This window comes from Platichthys flesus, chromosome 15, assembly GCF_949316205.1.
Source record: "Platichthys flesus chromosome 15, fPlaFle2.1, whole genome shotgun sequence".
NCBI classification, from domain to species: Eukaryota; Metazoa; Chordata; class Actinopteri; order Pleuronectiformes; family Pleuronectidae; genus Platichthys; species Platichthys flesus.
The window spans coordinates 10,299,659-10,321,140 of NC_084959.1; the positions used below are offsets into that span (position 1 = coordinate 10,299,659).

A 21,482-nucleotide genomic window follows, 5' to 3' on the forward strand; every position below is an offset into this window, starting at 1 on the left:
GATTCCTGATGGATGATAAAGTGAAGGAAATAAGATCCTGGTCAGGGTTTTCCTCTTTCACTTTATCCTGGATTCCTGTCAGCAGCCCAACATTTTTTCCAGTTAAATTTGGCGATCCATCCGTTGTGACATTGACAAGTTTACTCCAAGGTAGCTTCATTCTTTCGATGACAGCAGACACCTGGTTATACAAGTCCTATCCTCACGTTGTTCCTTTCAGGGACTCCATGTTGTCGAGCTCAACAGAGCTGTATAGGTTAATCTCTGATCCATGCAGCTTCCTTCTACCAAGTTGTGTGGTTATTGGTCCAGTAGTTTATTACATAAACCTGTTGACTGACAAATCAGGGGTGAAAACATAACCTCCTTAGCAGAGGTAATAAAACCTCCACCCATTTATCAAGGAAATGTCACCAACATTAATAATTATTAGAAACACAACAGGAAACTAAAAGTAGAATGTTTCTGGAATATCTAATTAGTTGACAGGTAATTTTCTGTTGGTCGACTTATCAATTCATTTTTTAAAAGCTCATTTTCCCTGCTACTTAGTCTATAGGGTTTTTATATTGTGTTTTATTTAAATTCTATATATTGGGTTATTTTTGTTGTGTACTGGTTGTACATCAAATTGCTCGTGAAGGATAATAAAGTTTTTCTTTTATAGACAACTTTAGTTAATCACAAGCTGCACAAACCAAGCTAGAGCAGCAGAGGAACCCAGCAGCCAGCAGGGGGCAGCTTCAGGACATCACATTGTAACAAACAGCAGCAGAATGTGAGGTGTGTGCAGGCGTCAGAAGACAAGGTTGAAACTGTTATTCTCTAACGATAGGTTTTAAAGCATGTTAAATCATCCAGTATCTAAAATCTAAAATCCAAAATTAACTTTTAAGTAAGGCTGTCAAATATATCTAATTTAAAGTAGAAAATGTATTTCTCTGAAGAGTGTATCAAAGGCAGCATAGAATGACACGGATACACACGATGATTTGTCCATATTCAAATATTGCATAGTTCCTGGACCATTTCATCTGGCTATGTGGCCTAGTTGGAAGAGTTGCCGTCCTTCAACAAGAAGATACCGGGTTTGAATTCCACTATTGCCGGCATTGTTCCGAACTCTTGAAAGTGGCAGAATAACATTTAAAATTAATTTTACCTTAACCCTAAAGCACTCCTAACCTAGAAACCGCCCTATAAAGAATGGGCCTGTGAATATTCTGTTCAGGGTCCTCACAAAGATTTACATTTAGTACAAGCAAACACACACGTATACACTAAAAAATAAAACAGTCAACAGCCGTGTTTGAGGTTTTTTTGTCCGTTTTGTGGTTTTTTTCTTTATTAAAGGAAAGCATAATTACTACAAATTACAAATAACACTAATAGCGAATCACATCAGCCTACAAAGCAGATATTATGAATATTAAATGATATTATACAAGATCTCATTCAAGTATTTTACATTTTTCCATTTTATATATTTTTTTGTTCTTTTCCTCATTTTCATCTTTTTTTCCTCATGACAAGCCTAGGATATTGTAATGTAATGAACTATTTTAATGGTTCATATACAGTTATTTCTTATTCATATGGCTTTATGGAATTTCGTCCTGTTTTCAGTGTCCAGTCATCACAACCAGCCATATTCCTCAGCAACGTCACAAACCCCACTCAGGTTCTTTCTCTTTTTTTTCTGTTGCTCCCTCTCTTCCCTGCGTCCATCATTCATCCCTCCTGTTTGTGGCCATCTGGCTACGTCCATGAGAAACTGCTGAATGGAGGCTGTAGCGCCCCCTACAGTTTAGTTTGGACAGCAAACAGCAGTTCTAAACTTATACAGAAGGCTGCCGGCTTCCAAAACACTTGAAACGGCCAAATGTCTGATGGCAGGTGATGATCACATTAGAAGGAGGGATCACTTGACTGCCCCAGGAGGAAGGCACCCCCTACTGGCAGAACGTCATGTCTGCAGCCACACATCAGCTCCAGGCTTTCGCTGGTTCGGGGAAATTCACAGAGTTTTGCTTTCCTCAACAGTTTGTAGCTTTTTCTGTCTTTAAACCTCCAGCAAACAACTTGATGCATCAACTGTAAGTTTCTGATACTGATCCAAATCTCCCTGAAGTTAAACCAACATGACATTGAAAGTAAAAGAAAAAGTAAATGTAGCTTTGCTTTGCATTTTCACGTTTCCAACAATTTGGGGTTTAGAGGAAGAGAGTGACGAAACACTGACAAGACGATGTGAGATCAACCTCCAATCTGCCAGAAAGTCAACCAACAGGCTAAATGATGATAGGACCTGGACTTAAAAAAAAAAAAAAGAAAAAAAACACAACAGGCACATGTGTCCAACACAGATTCAACTAAAATGTCAGGCTTTGTCAAAGTTATTTCTCAAAAGCATTTGAACATATTGTGTCTGTACTCTGCAGCAAACATGTTGTGTCAATGAAAAATGGGTCACTTCATCTGCATCGGGATAAACATGTGTATTAAGACTCAATATTCTCCTCCAAATTCATTTCTAACCATTTTAAACTCTGCTGACACTGTCAAAAACCTGGAGGCGGAAGATTCGATAACTCTTTGGGCCACGTTAACAGATGGTTGAAATGTCGCTGTCATTTTGGCTAAAACAGCAAATGAACTCATTTCAACATTGGTTAAACTATGAACAGGTTTTGTTTTTAACGGACACACGTCAACAACCTGATGTCAACTTTCCCTTTTGTGATGTGAACCATGTTCCCCATTCTGAAATCCACGGATGTTTCTTCTTCTTTTTTTTTAAACCCAATCTTTATCATAGCAACGCTAGAAACACTGCAAATTGAAATTAAAAAGCATTAAAAGATAATTATGAGACCATAAAAAAAAAAAAAAAAAAAAGTTAGAGTACGTACACGTGTAAGGCAAATATATAATCTGTTCTATAAACAATAAAACAAGTAGCAGGGAGCTGTAATAATTTCTCTTCTTCTGTCAAATTCACATTTACATAATCGGAGGAAAAGAAAAATCAGTATTTGATTTCATCAGTACTCGAGGTGGATGAAGATTGAACGATCCACTCAGCGGACTGCAGGAAGAGAGATGACCGAGCAGAACAGGGTGTGAGCAAACAATAGTCTCTGAGTTTTTGTCCACAACGAGGCAAGACATGGAGCTGCGGGTGTAGTTTTCATCTTGCTCAGGCTGCTACATCTGTACCTGTGTTCGTGCCTGTAACTGACGGGTGAACATGTGTGTGAAACAGAGGAGGCCCAGTCGGCCTCCTGGAGCAGAGGGTCGGCCAAACGAACCACCGTTGAAGTTTGAAGCCAAACGTTTGAACCTCGTTAGCGTCTCCATCCAGAGCTTTAGCACAGAGAGCGAAGGCCCTTCCTCATAACCATCGTTTCTTCAAGTAATTCAGATGGATGATTCCAGTCCTGTAGTGTCACTGATGGTCAGCTGATGGATGGATGTCAAGCGGATGGATTAACGGATGGATGCAGCTCGTGTGACGGGGGAAGGTGAAGGGCTCAGAGAGAGTCAGGAAGCATCCAAAGAGAGATCTTTAGTGGGGGGAGGGGCGACAAACTTCAACCTGACTGAAGTGTTTTCAGCACAAAAAGCCACGACTCGCAAACACAGGGAAGATTTACTGGACTTGTAATAGACCCAATGACACTTGGAAGACAGCTGAGAAAAGGTGACGGAGGGGAGGGGGAGGCAGGGGGGATGCAGATTGATAGGAACAGCACCACTTAGTGGCATCTGCTGCATACTGTGACCAGATATATGGGTGATTTCAATGCTGTACAATCAACAATAAGGTGGCGGGCAAAAGTTCGAAGCGGTAAAACCATTAAAATAAGGCAACTTTCAATGATCATGTCCACACTGAGGGGGCGCTACAAGTCTTTTTTTTCCTTTCTTTCTTTCTTTTTATCATTTGGCTCTTAAATGTTTCTCCCCTCAGTGTCAAGCCATAAAGTAAAACAAATATTTTTCTAATTTTCAGCCCTGAGCTGAGCGCTCGCTCTGGGCTCTGCGGATGAAAATGTCAGTCGCTTGGTTCAAACCACTTTGGTCCGGTCGGACGTCAGGAGCGGCGCAGCCTCCAGCGAGTCGACTGTGGGACTTTTCAGATGCTCAGTGCGGTTCAAACTATTTCCTATCGCACCACATGCCAAAGAAATAATAATCATTAATCTGAGATCTGAGCAAGGAATTAAAAAATCTTTCAGCCAGCTTAACGATCAGAGAGGGGTTCCAGTGATGGAGAGGGGGGGTAAACATAAAAAAAAAAAAAAAAAATCCAGGATATTAAATCACTGCCAAAACATCCACCGTGTGAACCAGCAATGATGTGAGAAAAAAGAAGCCTGATACCTCATTCATTCTTTGACTCAATAAAAAAAAAAGTACTGAAAAAAACTTATGATCAAAGAGATAATTTTCAATATTTCCTTCTTTCTCTCTCAATTAAAAAAAAAAATAAAAAAACCTAAGTGTGAACGAAGGGCTGGATGCCCCCACCCCCCTCCCACTGCACAAAGAGAACCGGCAACTTCCAGACGTGGTTGAGTTGATCCATGCGGGCCGGCGTGTTTGTGGCGTTACTTCAGCGGCTTGGTATCCGGTGCGGGGTCGTCGGCCATGGCGAGGGCTTTCTGACAGGTGGGTTTGGCATCATCCCTGGCTGCGGGGCCCTGGGCGGTGCTGGGGCCTGAGCTGTTCTGGCTGTGGGGCCGACTGGAGGGCTGGGAGGGGTGCCGGCGGCGACCGTCGCCGCTGGACGAGTGTCTTCTGCGACCCCCTTCCTCCATCGGCGGCTAGATGCAATCAAAAGCAGGGTGGAGATCAGATAATGAAAAAACCTTCAATTTCTACAAACCATGACATCTGTGTTCTTGCAGCTACTTGTTCTTTTAAAGAAATAATATCAGTATATTTGTCTTTGAGGTTGAGTCATCGGGTCACTATGATGAGTTACTGAGAGGCGTTGGTGACCTCAAGGTTTAATTGTTAAGATACATTTTAATATATTTACATACATTTGACCTGTAGAGGACTTTCTTTAAGAAATGCAACCTACTTTAAATGATTTTACAGAGCAACATAACTTCAAAGCTGAGAAATGATAATGAAACAGTCGTCACTACTTCAGGGACAAATACAATGTGTAAAAACTATGACTATCTATGACTATATATATATATATATATATAAAACTTTACAAAAACATTGTACTTACATCGATCCTGAAATCTTCCAGACGTTTAAACTTGCTCAGACACTCCTGCAGCTTGGGATCAATCGCCATGGTTTTAGCTTTGGCGTATTTGAGGAAGGCCCAGAACTTCTCCAGTCCATAAAGCTGACCTTTAAACAGGAGACACGAACACAATTAGCAGGAGATGACAGTGAATCACTATCTATAAAAGAAGAAAACTCAACCAGGAACTCTGACATCCAGTGGTGAATTGAGAGAAAATAAGCCTTCAGTCTGTATTGTGTTTCTCTCTGTGGTTTCTACAGTAGTGCAATGTTTAAGACTTTCTTTTAATCAACAAATAAATTCATGGATTCATTTATGATAAGGAAATAGAACCAGCCGAGATGTTTCATGAAGAACCCATTTCGCCTGCTCTGATCTGTGCACACTGATTAACTCACCAGCCTCGTAGTCTTTCATGGTCTCCTCTTGGAAATCCTTAAAAATATCGGGTCTGAATTTCTTCTCTAGACCGTAACTATAGTACCTGAAGAGGCACTCCAAACCGTACCTGCAACAAGACGACACACACAAACACATATAATGAAGGAGGCAATCTGAGGGAGCTGAACAAGGTTTGAGATCAAGAAAAAGCTACAAATCAGGAATGACTCAACTGGAGCTCTCTCTCTTACATTTGAGCAACAAGTAAATAACAAACACAGGCTTGGGGCAGATTAGTTCAAAAAGTGGTTCTTACCTGTATCCTTCCTTCCCATCCTCGACCACCAGCTGTCTGAACTCCTCGTACATCTTCCGGTTGAAATGATCTCGCAGGAAAAAGGACCAGAAACGGAACAGCGTGTTCATTTCCTGCGATTGGCCGATACCCAGTCGCTTTCGCTCTGTGATTGGTCGAGAGGAGAGAGGGAAGGTGGACATGATTATTATGCAAAAAAAAAAATGGGCTAGGAGAGAAGAAAATATCTAGTTTCAGTTATATGTTAGGGAAAGATCTTAATTTGGTATTTTAAGACAGAATAAAATAAATATACAATAAAGGAGAAGGCGGAATATGTGTGTGTTTGTTTACCATTTAGGCAGCGCCGGCGGTACTTGTGGTAAACATGTTGCGTGAAGCCGTTCTCCTTGAGCAGCTCGTGTGACGGGTGCTGGAACTTGGGGAGGGACTGGGGGGTGCAGCCGATGTTACCCAGGGCAGGGGTGCCCTCTGATGGGCTGGCGTTAGAGCTGAGAGGGAGAGAGGTGGAGAACACGTGAGTATAAGCACATTAAGTTTAAGAACTACTGGAGCAGAGAAGTTGGTCCTGAATCGGAGGTGTTTTTCTGCTGAAGAAGCCCTTCACTTCAATTACACTTTAAAAAGCCGTATATTTAGGACAGCCACAATATAAAAAGGCAATTTTAACCATGAAATAATCTCAATGCAAAACTTGAAAGACCGAAGTACAGTAAAGTCTATTCATGAACTGAATTCATTTCATTCAAACAAAAGGGACGTCTGAAACCTGCAAAGTCAGGCACGTTTGTGATTTCACCTTCTTTATAGATTTTTAAGGCTGTGCAGACGCATCAAGAAATATTTAACTCTTCTGGTACGACCTAAACTAACCACCTATTAAACTTATAATATCCTCATTTATACTGAAAACCAGACCATCCTTTTTATTGGTACATATAATTGTTTCAAATCCTTGTTTTTGTATCATGTATGTCATGTCCCATAAATGTATATTTAAGTCAATATTGAGACAAAAATAGACTAATATAATTTCTTGGCGGCTCCACTTGGTAAAATCCCACAATGATTTTTCCAACTAAAATGAAATTTGGTACTTTTGGGGATTTAAGACAAACAGAGTCCAGAGCAGTGAGTCTCACCTGACTGAGGCCGTACGGGAGCGATGCTCTCTGGAGTCCATCACCCAGCCAACGTGACACTCCATGGGCGGGTTGGAGCTGTGTCGGGTCTTCCTCTTCCTGGGCGTCTGAAATATGATGGAGACATTTTTTGTCAAGATCATTTGAAAGTAAGTGAACAGTCAATAACTGGCTAGCAATAGTTAGTGCTCCTTTGATCCTCTAAGACCTTAAAACCTTCTGATTTCACCATCACCCGGCAATCATCTTACCTTGGCATCAACGGGCCGACTTTCCTTCACCACTGGGTAGAAGCGCGGCGTCATGGTCGAGTCCTTCCGGTGAGGGGTGCGAGGCGTGCGTGGCGTCCGGGCACTGCGGTAGTTGGGTGAGTCAGGCACAGTAGTCGGGAGAGAGCGAGCTATGGAGGAGGGCTCAGGGGCGCCGAAGAGCTTGTTTGCCAAAGCATCTGTGGGAACTGAGGAGGGAAGAACATTTCTTTTAAATAAAAAGACAGAAACAACTTCCAGAAGGTTATTGAAAATACTCTACAGAATGTTGTAGTAAATTTTATTCTACTGAATAAAAACTACTCCTCAACATCATTAGATTCACCGTATTCCAAATAGAGACGATACTTGATGCATTTGTTTCTTTTGTGCCTTGTGTGTTTCCGTGCTCTTACTCTGCTGAGGTTTGGGGGGGCCTGGCGGGACTTCCTGGTTGGGGTCGACAGGCGGTTCGGGGGTCAGGCAGTCGAACTCTTCGCGGGTGATCAGGTGGACTTTCTTGAAGTTCTCCACCTCTTGCTGTAGAAGGTAGAAGAACCAGCATTAATGTGACAAGAAAGGAAACCATCTTCCTCTCAATACAAATCTACGAGGTCAAGGGCAAAGTTTAAGGGGGAAATGTGGCAAATATTGAGAAGCCAAAAATGTAAAGACTCATCACCAAATTACTAAACTATAAACAACTAAAATGGCAGCAGAGGGAACACCTCCACCGAGAACCAACAGTCTTACAATGAAGCGGCACCAAATTAAACACACAAGGATCAGTCCTCTAAATGGATCCATTCATTATTCCCTGGGAAAATGGTGAAAATGTCAAAAAAGATCCCAAACAGAAATGTTTAAGAAAGTGAAACACAGTTCCTGGATCTTCCCATTAAACCAGATCACTCCAAAACTTAAAAGGCTCATTCCTTCTTCTCATCCTTTCACCAATTTGTATAATCTGTTCAATAGGTTTTATGTAATCGTAGTGACAAACAGAAACACAGCGGCGAGTTGAAAGAGCGTCCATCAAAACAAACGTAACAGATAATAAATATACAAATAAAAATAAATTAACCTGGTATATTGAAGGATTTACTAACAAATGGAGGATACACAGACCTTATCTGCAGCAGCCTGGAGATTGAGATGCAGCAGCAAAACACAGCTGCCAAAAACATTCTTTTCACCTTCATGTCTGATGTCCCTCACTGTTCTGACACTGACTCGCTCACCAGCTGAGTCCCATCCACACAGACCCTGAATTTTCCAACCTCCTAGTAACAACAGCTACTGTCCGCAATGCAACAACAGCTCAGTTCTGAAATCTGACCACAAACACACAACGAGCCTCGCGCAGCTTTTCATCGGTTCACAAGGTGCGACTCACACTCTCTCCTTCCTTCCACCAAGTCTCCTCAGATCTCTGAGCGTCCATCTTGGTCTCCCCCCTGCGGCCCGTCACTTCGACCCCCTCAGGCCGAGGCCTTGTGTGGGGGGTTTATTTATAAACAAGTGTCCTCCGTTCCACACGCCGCTGGATTTGTGCGGGCGAGCACGTGAAGGTCCCACAAAGAGTTTGACAATGTAACAATGGGCCGCGTGGACAACAGTAACCAAACAAAACAAAAACAACTTTCTGTTCTGTGTCGGGTTTCCATGTCTAGAAACAGCTTTAACCGGGGAAGAATAAATGTATCATCTGGACTTGGACAGAGACACAGTGACGTAACATGGAAGCTGTCAGAAGAGCCCACCTTGAGTTACACTGGTAACAGACATTCTGGTCCAGTCTCATTTGTGTCATGAAGGATCAGGATTTTGGTTTTTAACGACCAAAAGAATCCAGAATTTTCTGGTATTTTGTTTATGTAAAAAAAAAAAGGGGGGAAAAATTTAGATTTTTTTAAATAAACAGATTTCAACAATCTGCTTGTTTGAAACTCTAAATCCAACATTTAACAAAGACGGTTATTTGGAACCCAACTAAATAAAAAACTTCGGGAATCTACTCGAAATGACAACTTCCTGTTTTTTTTTTTTTTTAAATAATCCTACAGGAAAACAAGGGACAAGACCAAAAACAATGAGCCTTAACTCACTTATGAAAGATCTTTTTGATAAATATTCGTGATTTGAACCGACCTCAGTTTTAGATTTGATATTATTGATAAGTAATATGTTTAGAGAAGCAGTGGTGTAAAAGTTAGTGTAAAAAAGTTGACATAAAATGTTAGTTCTTAAAAGGCAGAGTTATCACTGTATCAGCAACATATCACGTGGCCTCACCTTGATGGTGGCGTACTCGGGCTCGTACGTGTCGTCCCACAGGTCCTGCTCGTAGTAGAAGAGCCCGTCGTTGATCACCTTGACCAGCTCGCCGCACAGCTTGGAGCGCGACGTGTGGTGTCCTGTGCGGTCGCCCCCTGGGTGCTTCCTCAGGTAGGGAGGCGTCTGCGTCACAATCAGAATCTTGTTGACGTCGTGGTCGTCTATCTCGCCGTCCGTGTCCTCGTCCGACCAGTCGGTGAAGGTGTTGCGCCGGCCGTCAATCTGCGCCATCTCCTCATCGAACATGAAGTCCAGCTCTTCAGGTTCGTCCGGCTCGGCTCCGTCCTGATCACAGAACAAAACCAAGAGAAAAGAGACTATGAGCATGTGTGGGCCGATTGTGTGGTTTCATTCTGTATCACCATTTGTTCGATAAGGTGCAGTTACTGAACTGAAGTAACAGTTCACAGTTGTGAACAATTTATCATCTTATTTTGTTCTTCTTAAATTTGAGGATATGCAGGTTCTCTAATATATATATATATATATATATCATTTGTAAATTAAATATCTATGTCATTTAATAACCTTAATTATAATAAGTACAAAATAATAGATGTAAATTAGCGGTCTTTCTGAACATTGGCCATAGTCAAACGCACCTTATTTCCTGAGGTAGCAGGCATTGGTGAGGAGCCGGGTTGCAGCAACGGGGAACGAATCAATTCGTCCTTCTCCCTCTGCTGCTGCAACGAGGGAGCCTGAATCAGTCAAACAGCACAGACACACAGGAGGAGGAGGAGGAGGAGGAGGAGGAGGAGGAGGGATGAGATAATGGCAGAACGAAAAAAAAAAATGGAAAGTTAAGAATAAGACGAGGGGAAGGCAAACTGGTCTTCTTGAGGTTTTCTTTTACAAAATAAAAATAAAACACACAACAAAAAGTGCTAAAAATCGAAACATGATGCTGCATGCGCCTGTGAGGATGAATCTCATTTGTTCTACATAAACAATGTCTGATATGTGAGAATATGTGAATATGTCATATTTGAATTTTAAAAGTTACATTTATTTATATTTAAATTGATGCAAAACAGAAAAGCACTGAATCCACATATCTATAGAACCTAAATTAAGGAAATAAGAGTTTTCATTGACCAATAACTTTTAACTATGATTTGATTTTAAAAATATTTGGTGATTTATTTGAGATTTGAGATCGGCAAGTGGCAACAAAGGATCGTGGTCCATGGAAGATCTGACTGGAAACCTTAATGTAATGATCATGTGAGTGACGATTATATGCCATGGTTGTGAACATTCAAGGATTCACAGCTCTGAAACCTCTTAGTTCATCTACATTGCTTTCAAAACCTTCTCTTAAACGCTTGAGTGTAATGTGAACCTCACCTTCTCTGTGCTGACCTTGGGTCTGGCTGGGGAGGGTCTGGGCCTCTTCCTGACCTCGATCCAGGACTCGGAGTCCAGGTCAGGGAGGCTGGCGGAGAGGCCCTTAGGCATCGTCTTGAGGTTGGAGATGTCCGGTTCGGTCTTCAGCTGGTGCACTGGTGTAGAGGCCCTTGGAGAACCTGCAGCAAACACACAGGGTCACAGAGAACAATGTAAAGGATTTCTACTGCCAGTGTGCAGATGAAGTGAAAGTATTGAAACCGGGAAATCAGTACACAAGACTCAGTGAGGCTTACTATTTAGAATCTGCCAATGGAGTAAAGTTATTTGGACTTGTTTTCAAATAAGACAAATCACCACAGTGGAAATAGAGCTTCATCCACACCAGGTCAGAGCACTCACCTTGGGGCTCCTCTGGCATCTGTCTCGGGACAAACTCGGGGCAGTTTATGAGCTGGGAGAAGTCGGTGTGGGTGTTGTTTGGCATGTTCAGGCCCGGGAGAGGCCACTTCTCGGGGTCCACCTTCCGACGGATCTTCATGTCGATCACCTCCACTTCCTTACTGTCCTTCAAAGACTGGTGGGAGAAAGAGTGGGTTGGATTGAACAGTTTAAAATCACATTCTCATAATCTCAGATCATCTATCGGCAACTTTGCTGTCCACATTCATCGGCAGAATCCAAGTGAGGGAAAGTAATGTGCAAACCTCCATGATGAGGTTGACGTCGGTGGTGAGGGCCTTCACTCTGTGGAAGCTGGCGACGAGTGCGATGGACAGAAAGCCCTCGTCATCCATCTTCCTCCGCAGGAAGAAGTCCCGCTCCAGGTTGTCCAGGCTGAAGTAGTACTCACTGCAGAGGAGGAAGACGTGGGGACACACATGGTCAACATTATCCAGGACAAAGTGACAAGTCTGCAGTTAAGTGTTTCCTCACATTTGTCCTTTCTGTCCAACATTGGACGAAATAAGACACGAGGGAAAGATGCAAGTGAGAGGAACTCTCAGGTAGGGGAGATGCGTGACTTCCTCTAAACCTTTTTTTAAATGACAAATTTGCTTTTATGGATTGCTAACTTCCTTATTTTCAGAAAAAAGTAAGTAGAAAAAAAGTAAAACTCAGGGAATGACAGAGGGCCACAGACATGTGATTTAAGAGTTTCAACGCTGTCTGTGTATCACTTCTGTAAAAAAGAACCCAAACTTACATCTGCTTCTTGATGTAGTCCTTCAGCAGGTCCTGGTCAACGGAGAACATGTCGTTGCTGCTCATGTTGTCGTAGTAGTAGGTCATGGCGTTTCCGAACTTCTGCCCGTGGGGTCCATCCTTCATGTCGTAGGACTTGTAGCTGTAGTGGTAGTCGTAGTGGCCTTGATGGGACAGACAGTCAGTTAGAGAGGCAGAGATTTGAGTTTTCAATTTATTTCTCCAACTCCAATTTTGTTTTGCAGTCACACACATGACTGGTTGTTATTTGATGGGTCAACGTTGCATTACTATATTTTGGTTTAATAAAAAAAGGGCTACAAGCAGATAAATTGTTCAGATTTAGAAAGTCCTGAGTCTAATCAACCCCTTATTGAAATATGATCTCCTGTCTGCCAAAGAGAGTGTTTGTGTAGGGTCCGTTTGAGCACACACAGATGAGGTGAATAAATGCACCATCTCTTCAATAAGACCAGCTCGTCTTTGAGAAAATTTGTTGTTATTCTCCCTCAGTGTAGTTTGTAAACTTTATTTTCTTTCACTTTTCTTCCCTACCGCAGTTTTAAAGGTTTCCTGTGTTTTCTCTCCCTTATTGAGGGGAGATGAATAGGGAGACGGAAAACAGAGAGAGAAGTGGAGAGGGTGAGGGAAATCAGAGTGTATGAAAAAGAGTGACGGGGGGAGGAGAAAGGGAGACTCCTGCCAAAACCAACAGGAAACCTGCTTCTTCTGCTGGACCCAAGGCCTTCTGCTCACTCAAACACTTTCTGGTTTGTTATTGCATGTTTTTGTTGGAGCCCCAACACAACCATAACGAAGCAGCACACAGAAAGTAACAGTTCTCCCAGATAAGTCAGACACTGCTTTGTTAAACCTGCTCGATTTTGTTGCGCAAATAGAAGTGTTTCTGTTTGGTAGCAATAAGAGTATATATATGATTAAATAAATAGCTTGACATTGATGGATTGATGTTTTCTCCATCTGTTCTGTGCTTTAGTCTGTTCGATAGGTTTGAATATATCATTTTACAACTTTTAACCATTTCAGCTTCTTTATTTTTCTGGTTTGTTGATTTCTCAACTGAACAACTCTGTCCATCTAAATTGACTGTTTACTCCAGAACAATGACTTGTGGTGCTTTGTTTCTTTTAATTAATATCATTTATTTGAATGTTTGCTTGTAAAAAGTTAAAATATAGACTCAATTTACAATGCACCAACTGTAATAATGTCAAATTTCTAGTTCTTTCTGCGAATGAATTTGTATTTCTCCTTAAACATTCTCCATGCATATGACAAGTTTAGTGTTTGTGTAAAAGACAACTTGTTTGTAAGCCGATAGTTCAGTTTTGTGTCGAAAGATTTATATTCTTAGATTATCAGTGTTTAAATATTGTATATTGCCTGAGCTTAGCCCAGCTAGGTGTCAAGAGATTTTTGTTTTTGCATTTCAATGCTGAGATCAGAGATGTGAAAAGTTCTCTCCAGGATGTTTAGTCAGAGAAGAGACATGAAGATCTCATCACTTCTACAGCACGTCTGCAGCTTAGATCTGAATGATGTCACCAGGTAAAGAAGTGTGTAGTAAAATATAAAACAAATAATGAAAACATTTAGTTATTTATTTACACAGATAGAAGTGCCTCAAAATGTACTTCTACCAATAATCTTTCCTTTATTATGATCTGGGCCGTTTATTTTATTTTAATTCGGTCCTTTTGTAAACAAGCTTAAAAAGGGTTATATAAATATAAATTTGTATTTATACATCTCACTGTAGGCCGACGTCATGTGTGATGTTTATATTGAATCTTTCTGTGCCAGTTATGTTTGAAAAATAAGAAAAGATGGTTAGGACCACAAAGGAAAATACCGTTTCTGAGCACAGAAAACTGGTGGTTGAGTTGTATTTTTACTTCTTGCCCATGTCCGTCTGTGAGTGAAATAAAAATAAATATAAACATACCTCTACCTCTGCCTCGTCCCCGGCCTCTTCCTCTCCCACGCCCACGACCTCTGAACCCACCGCGGAACGGCGCCCCTTCGCTCTTCACACTTGACACCTCGTCATGATCGTCACGCCACTCGCGCTCGTACTTTTGACTGTGCCAGTCTGTAGGGACGACAAACACAAATCTTAATATCTACACACATACACCAACACATCACCACACTGAAACATCAAAACTAACATGGAGGCAGGAAATCCAATCAACTCATAGCGTATGATAAAAAAACTGAACTTTTGGTAACTGCAGATCTATCGTGACACTGTTTTCAGTGGTAGAGTGACTTTGAACTTCTACATTATTCTGCGGCGAAACAGATAAAATGTTTGCCAATCTTGTTTCTCCAGAGAATATAAAAAAAACAATTTTATACATGTCAATTTAAACTGTTAAACTATCAAAGCGACCAGCAAAGTAGCAGGACGTTCCCTGATCTCTCCACATCCTGCTGCTGAGTCATGCACGCTGCCTCCAACAGCTAAATGCAGTAACATGCGACCTCACAGAGAGGTCAATGTTACGTGACGGCCTTGCACACTCACCTCTGAGGTCGTTCCTGGCGTTGGGAGGGAGGCGGTTTTCGTTCTGCCTGCTGTTGTTCCTGGAGGCCGAGCGCTCCCTGGGACCCTCAGACTTCACCTCGATCATCATGGGAACCCATTTCTGCTTGTTTCCTGTTTGTAACGACAGCGACACATTTAGAGAGGAAAGGCACTGATTCATAGTATAAATACAAATACTATGACTTTTGAATCACTTTAAACTTGTTAACTGAGCTGTGAAGCAGCATTCAGACACTGGATGTGGCAACTGAATAACAGTGATCATGAGGAAAAATGGTGCTCAATACTCCTGGGTCTTCTAGTGATGACATAGCACTAAGTCAGCTGCTATACTTCGGTTGGCCAGCAGGTTGCATCAGTGATCTGCTGTGTAAAACCATGTCTGGTTGTAGGAATGATGAGTGTAAGTTTGGGTCAGAGTGTGACAGATACCACATGCAATAGCAAAGAGGAAATGACGGCCACTTTTTAAAGTGACGTGGCCCTGTGTCTGACTGAGAGAGAGAGATCAAACTACACTAAGAGAGGGAGGGAGGTGCAGAGCAAAGGAGAATGAAGAATGGCACCTAGAAGAGCACATGGCCAAAGCCAAGGCGAAATATTTCCCTCTACCAACTCTGTATTTTCTGCACCCAACTGTGCAATCTCATAGGTTTACATTATATCCTCAGAAACTGATAAAAATGTCTGAAACACATTTTTGAAGGCAGAAATGTCAAACAAACTACCTGTTTCATAAATCCAACAATAAACAGGCAATTAGCCAAATAGCTGATTGGGTCTGCCAGTTCCTGATTTTTGCTTTTTGCTTCAATGCTGAGATCAGAGTTTTGAAATTTCTCTCCATTGATGTTTAGTCAGAGAAGAGACATGAAGTTCTCATCACTTCTACAGCACGTCTGCTGGTCACATGACCAGTCCATGCAAGAGAAGGCAAGGTTGTAGTGTTGCCTAAAACTTGACACAGGATAAATGCTTTTGGTTGTCACTAACAGGTATACGTCTAGGACTTTTGTGTGCTTTCATATCAGGTTTTAGTGTGTACGTATATATATATATATATATATCAATGTGAAATGTTAATGTCTGAGCATCAGTGTCACAAAGTGAAGTTCAGAAAATACAAAGTGAACTAAAAACAACTCCCAGTAGAGACTGAAAAACACACTCAGGCTGCAGAAGTGAAAACCTTGATGCATTTCTTTGCCAGTTTTGTTTCAGTAAAGAAAAACGAGCCTGAAGACCACCAAAGAGAAGGGGAGGGAGGGAGGGAGGGGGAGCGAGAGCGAGCGAGAGACCCTCACACAACAAACCCGACATCAGTCACGGAGGGTAACCATGTTGTGAGGGTCAGAAAACACTCGCTGCCTGTGCTGGCTGCTGTAGTTAAACCTTTAATTGCTGCCAGTCCTGTAACACAGCCATCCTAAGCTTCTACTCTGTCACCTTAAATGTCTAAAAGAAGCCGTTATCGATGTCAAGTGCAAACATCTCTCGTCTTTCTATGGATGACAGTGTTTAACTAAATCCATATCCGACATAAACCAACTAAGACTTTGTTCTCCATGAGAAGTACAAACATGGGTGTACTAATGTTGAGTACTTGAGTCATTTTGTTAAATTTACCTTTTTTCTTCGGGCCGTTCTTCTGGGAGTCGTCGTCGCCGTTCTTCTCCTCTCCAGAGTCGTCTGACTTGGCCTTCAGGTTCTCCTTGCTCTCCTCGTTGCTCTTGTCCTTTGACTCCTTCTTGGTCATTGTTTTCTTCGGGACCTGGACACAAAACAGGATCACACAGACACGTTTAGAAGACGAGTTGGAGGGACTATGAAGTCATTAACCTCACACCAAGCTATTTTGCGAAACACTTCTTTTATACAGGAAGTTAAGTGAAAACATAAGCACATGTAGAAATGTACAAGGGTTCTTTTCTGTTTAAGCAAAGTGAAATCTGAGTTCTAAACATGCTCTGGATATTTTTAAACATAAAGTTGCAGCGAATTACATCCAGAGAGCAAAAGTCCAATCTCAGCTTAATAACCTTAACTATCAGGCATATGTGCAATGCTAATAATGTCAAGCTTTGGATTGCATTGATCTGTCACAATGGTGGGCATGAAGCTCTGGTGCGAGAGATACTCAGTATGCAACACTGAGTAATGACAGGTGGTCTTCACTTTTAGCTTTTATATAACCTGACACTTTGTTGACCTTTCACATGTGAAATGCAGCTGCAGCGTCTGTAGTTTAATACGACATAATGTATGTAGCCAATAATAATAATTCTTGTTTTAAAAACTTGTCAGATTCCCTTGAAAGAAACGTTTTCATATCAGCAAACAAACATTCATAATTTGTCTGTGAAAGGTTAATTTTTCAAAGAGGACAACTGACAAACGATTCTGGCTCTTTATCCAACCATACAAAGCTTTACAACCATGATACTGCAGTTATTGCAGTATACCTACAGTACTCATTACATAAAGTGTAGTATTTCAAAATCTGTTGTGCAAAGTGTAAACTAAATAAAACGAAAGAGTAGATCATTTGTAATAAAACAAGACTTAAGTGGACCATACCCAACAATCTAGTTTGTGGAATAAAGTGGGATCAGTCTATGACCAAACACATTTATAAATATAAAGTAATGTGTAGCCAAATCAAAATTATAAATGTTTGGTAATAAGTATGGAGGGTTCGGGGTATTTTGTCAGTTCAAGTTGATAGAGCAACTCCCCAGGGACCCATTAAGAGTGTCTGGGTTAAAGAGCAGACTTTGCCTGTGGTTCTCAGGCCGAGCCTCAGACAGCGAGCAGTTACACACAGAGCAGTTCACCACACAGGGAATCGCCCGCGGTCTTTATCTTTGCTCACAGAGCCAATATGTGACTTTATTCAAATCAAACAGAGTCCAGCCTCCTCCTCCTCTGTGCTACAGCAGCTCAGCTATCAGCTACACACAGATCTGGAGAGTGTGATAGGTCTGAGGGGTTTTACCCCGAAGTCATGCAAAGCGTTCGTCTTTAGTCGAACTCCCGAGGTATGACACATTTCATACCACAAACCATTCACTCCATGTGCACACACCCTCACTACTCGGCGAGCTCAGCCTTTGAAATAAAGACTCACTTAAAACATGCACTGTAGCTCTAAACACTGTTAAACAATGAATCACCACACAAACAAATGAGACAAGCAACAATTCTGGAGATGGACAAAGATGTAAAAAAATAACCTGTTTCAAAAAAATTGCAGATAAATGATGTCTAATCTAACAGAATCTGGAATAATATCAGTCACAGGCTGAAACACGTCTGATTCTTGCGCTCATCGTTTTTGGTCGGTTGCAGGTTTATAGAGATAAATCGGTGTCTGATGACATGTTTAAGCTTTTAATTGAACGTTCTATAATTATTTCCATCTGAAATGTGAAGTAAGATCTGCCAAGGCTACAATCAGAACCGCCTGAGGATCCTACAATTATTTTTATTTCAATCTATCTATAGACTTAACTTTCTGCAAAATGCGTAGTGAAACTCTACAGCACTTTGGAACACTTATCGTAGATTAATCCAGCTGTTAAACTATGTCAATTTACATTATGATTGATGACTCAGTCATAAAGTTTAATATTAATGTAATGTTGGTAAATGTGTTCTGAACTATTACGTTTAAAATGAGGTGAGGAAGAAAGAGGAGGATTAAACAGACAGGGATGCACACTATATTTTACCAACAGAAAAAATCCTAAATCCTAAATGAGCCAAGCTACTAAAAAATATGTCTGGTACTTCAAACACTGCAGCAGTTTAACAACTGGTTCATGAGAACATCAGCAAGGGGGGGGGGGGACCTCGAACAAGATGGCAAACCCTGCCTGAAAGCAGTGTCTCAAAATTGAATTAGTGATATAGTCTAATTTATAGTTTGACATTCAATATCAATTTTTAACACAAGCATGTGACTGAAGCACCCGGACTTCCACATCATATGGAGTCCTTATATCAAGTCTTTACAGATGTTCCTATCGATGTTGGCTGATGTAAAAGGGACAATTTATATAACTACTGATGAATAGATAACTTCATGTAAAAATAACAAAACAGAATGACTCCAGTCTGCAAATCAAAACAGAACTTCACAGCTCGTCTACTGATCACAAGCTGAACAATGTTGGCGTTGTAAACTTTGTGATCATAAATGATAATGTCAAACAAGTACTAATGTTTTAAAAATTTAATCTTAAAAGCTGAGATATTGTAATGCTACAATTTTATCTACCTCCAATATTGATATTCTGTTTATCCCTTCAGTAAGGACACTATGTCTATGGATCATTATTGGATTAATTAAAGGTTTAGTGGGTAAAATTTAGTGATATCTACTGGTAAGGCTGCTTGTTGCAGGTCATTACCCCTGACCTTACCAACCCCATCTAAACATGAGAGAGAACCTGTGGTCGCCTTGAGTCGTCATAAAAACTCAAAAAGGTGTTTGCTTTGTCCAGTTTGGGCTACTGTACAAAAACATGGCGCCCTCCGTTGAGAGAACCAACTACCGATGTAAATATAAAGTATTTATATATAAAGGGCCTATTCTAGAGTAAAGACAACAGAAATTTGGACAATTTAAATGAAACTAGTGGAAACATCCCTAGGAATATTTTAAATTCATTACTGCCAATAGATCCTTTTCACCTAAATCTTACACACCGAACCTAAGTCATTTGTTTCCTTGTTTCAAAACCTATTTGGTTTCCCCTCACAGTATCTATGTAAGAAAAGGTTGTTCTCATTACATTAGTGTAGATTAATATTACTATCGCTTTCATTTGTAGTGCAGTAATCCAGGCCTAGATTTCTCAGTAAGAGAGCAACAACGATTTAGATTCACTTTTGTTCTTCTCTCACAAACAACCTTTAAGTCACACGTCTGCCTCTTAACATACATCTGCATTGTCCTCAATCAAGTTTTGTGGAGGCAAGATTTAACCCCCAAAACAGACACAGGTGAATATATAACCTCTTGGGGTGAGATAAAAAGCTTCAGAACGCACTAAAGTAAACGGGAAAACCCACAAGCATAGTATGAGCACATTGTTTTGTATTCTCAGGGGCTGCTTATGTAAATTATGTTTGTATAAATAATGTATGACCTAATTTGCAGCATAAGACTAGTGGTCAAGTCAGCTTATAGATTCTTCTTGTTTTGTGCAGGGAAGTGTAACTGTGGAGCCTATTCTTGTTAGAAAATTATAAATCAGACTGGATGTCAGCAGGTGGGCAGGCTGCAGGCTTCATGAGCTGCAGGTTGAACTTACACTGAATCTCGATGAGTCTCTGACCTGCCTGACAGTCGGCGGGCAGGACACGGTCCGTGTCACTGCCTCGATCTGAACAGAGGGAGGGAAGAGCAGTTTAGAGACGACAATGGAGTGGACCATGGTTAGCATACACACACATACATGCACACACACAATGAATGTCGAAAATGTGCAACACGGTCTATTGCTTAACGAAAATGAAAATGAACAGGATTCATGAGTCTTAAAATGATGTTTGGGACTTGATCTGGTTTGAATCATCATTGAGTCCTAATCTGGTCTTTTTTATGCAACGAGGAACTGAAAAAAAGTAAACACATTGTTGCATCCTTAAAATCTCATCTGTGTTGTGTTGCTCTGCCCAAACAACAATGATGGTATTATGCTTCTTCCTGTTGCCATCAAACAGTGAAATGCCAAGTGAATGCTGCACAAGCTGTGGATAATAAGAAGCATACGCTGCATCTACATTCTACTGAGCTCCCTCTGGGTTTTATAAAGTACATCCAATATCATTTCAGCAGCTGAATGGCTAATGCTGTGTCATTACATGGAGGCAGGCAACACATTTATTCTGTTTATTGCTTTGGAGTCTGCACAGATGGGAACAAGAGGCAATTATTTTTAGCGAGGGCAGGGATGTGTGAAATGATGGAAATCTAGGCTGGTGTAGAAGACTGTGTTCAAAGCTCAGGTGTGCGTGAGTTTTCTGAATCAAAAGAGATGAAGACATGTGGTATAACGGTCGTGGAAATGTAGACAGTGATGATGGGATCACAAGGATGCTGATTCACTCTTCCTCCAGCACAGGAAGAATCCTGATCACGGCTGCACTTTGAGTGACAAAAACCTCAGATCAACAACCTAGAAACCTAAACCCTGAAAAAGTTTTACTCTGGACACAAAACAGACAACGACATAAAGCAATAACCGATAAGACAACTGGTTTTCGATTGTAATAAGAGTCAAACCGACACAAACCACTGTGGACTTAACTCTTCTGGTATGCACCCATTTCCGTACACTCACTACTTCCTGGTGCCACTAAAAAATGCTGGTCATACCACTTAAAGGAGAAGCTGATGGTTTTTAAAGATTTTAAAATTTAAAACACAAATATATCTGTTTTCAGACAAACTGTGGAAACTGTCCGGAAATTGTCAGGACGTATACATTCTGATGCAGAAAGTATCTAGTCTACATTGTTTAATACACATAAGGTAAACAATTAATCAATCAAAATTAGCTCTAAATAGTTTTCATTCAGATTTATTCTGCCTTTATATAAAAGCTGAGGAAGTCAACACTGACATTTGAGAGGCTAGAACTTGGTT

General features: G+C 41.0%; 1 protein-coding gene across 1 annotated transcript in view; it reads right to left on the minus strand.

Moving 5' to 3' along the window:
* Nucleotides 1-1,308: 1,308 nt before the first annotated feature.
* Nucleotides 1,309-21,482, minus strand: part of larp1 (La ribonucleoprotein 1, translational regulator) — a 43,721-nt gene continuing 23,547 nt past the window's right edge. Inside the window, exons 4-21 of the mRNA XM_062405726.1 lie at nucleotides 20,146-20,217; nucleotides 16,454-16,598; nucleotides 14,807-14,938; nucleotides 14,222-14,368; nucleotides 12,257-12,419; nucleotides 11,757-11,901; nucleotides 11,452-11,626; nucleotides 11,050-11,228; nucleotides 10,302-10,400; nucleotides 9,658-9,984; nucleotides 7,779-7,902; nucleotides 7,366-7,571; nucleotides 7,115-7,221; nucleotides 6,306-6,463; nucleotides 5,973-6,117; nucleotides 5,674-5,783; nucleotides 5,252-5,379; nucleotides 1,309-4,829 (exon numbers count right to left, since the gene is read on the minus strand). Coding sequence (XP_062261710.1) covers nucleotides 4,614-4,829; nucleotides 5,252-5,379; nucleotides 5,674-5,783; nucleotides 5,973-6,117; nucleotides 6,306-6,463; nucleotides 7,115-7,221; nucleotides 7,366-7,571; nucleotides 7,779-7,902; nucleotides 9,658-9,984; nucleotides 10,302-10,400; nucleotides 11,050-11,228; nucleotides 11,452-11,626; nucleotides 11,757-11,901; nucleotides 12,257-12,419; nucleotides 14,222-14,368; nucleotides 14,807-14,938; nucleotides 16,454-16,598; nucleotides 20,146-20,217 — 2,778 coding nt within the window. The 3' untranslated portion in view covers nucleotides 1,309-4,613. The remainder of the gene's footprint in view (nucleotides 4,830-5,251; nucleotides 5,380-5,673; nucleotides 5,784-5,972; nucleotides 6,118-6,305; nucleotides 6,464-7,114; nucleotides 7,222-7,365; nucleotides 7,572-7,778; nucleotides 7,903-9,657; nucleotides 9,985-10,301; nucleotides 10,401-11,049; nucleotides 11,229-11,451; nucleotides 11,627-11,756; nucleotides 11,902-12,256; nucleotides 12,420-14,221; nucleotides 14,369-14,806; nucleotides 14,939-16,453; nucleotides 16,599-20,145; nucleotides 20,218-21,482) is intronic.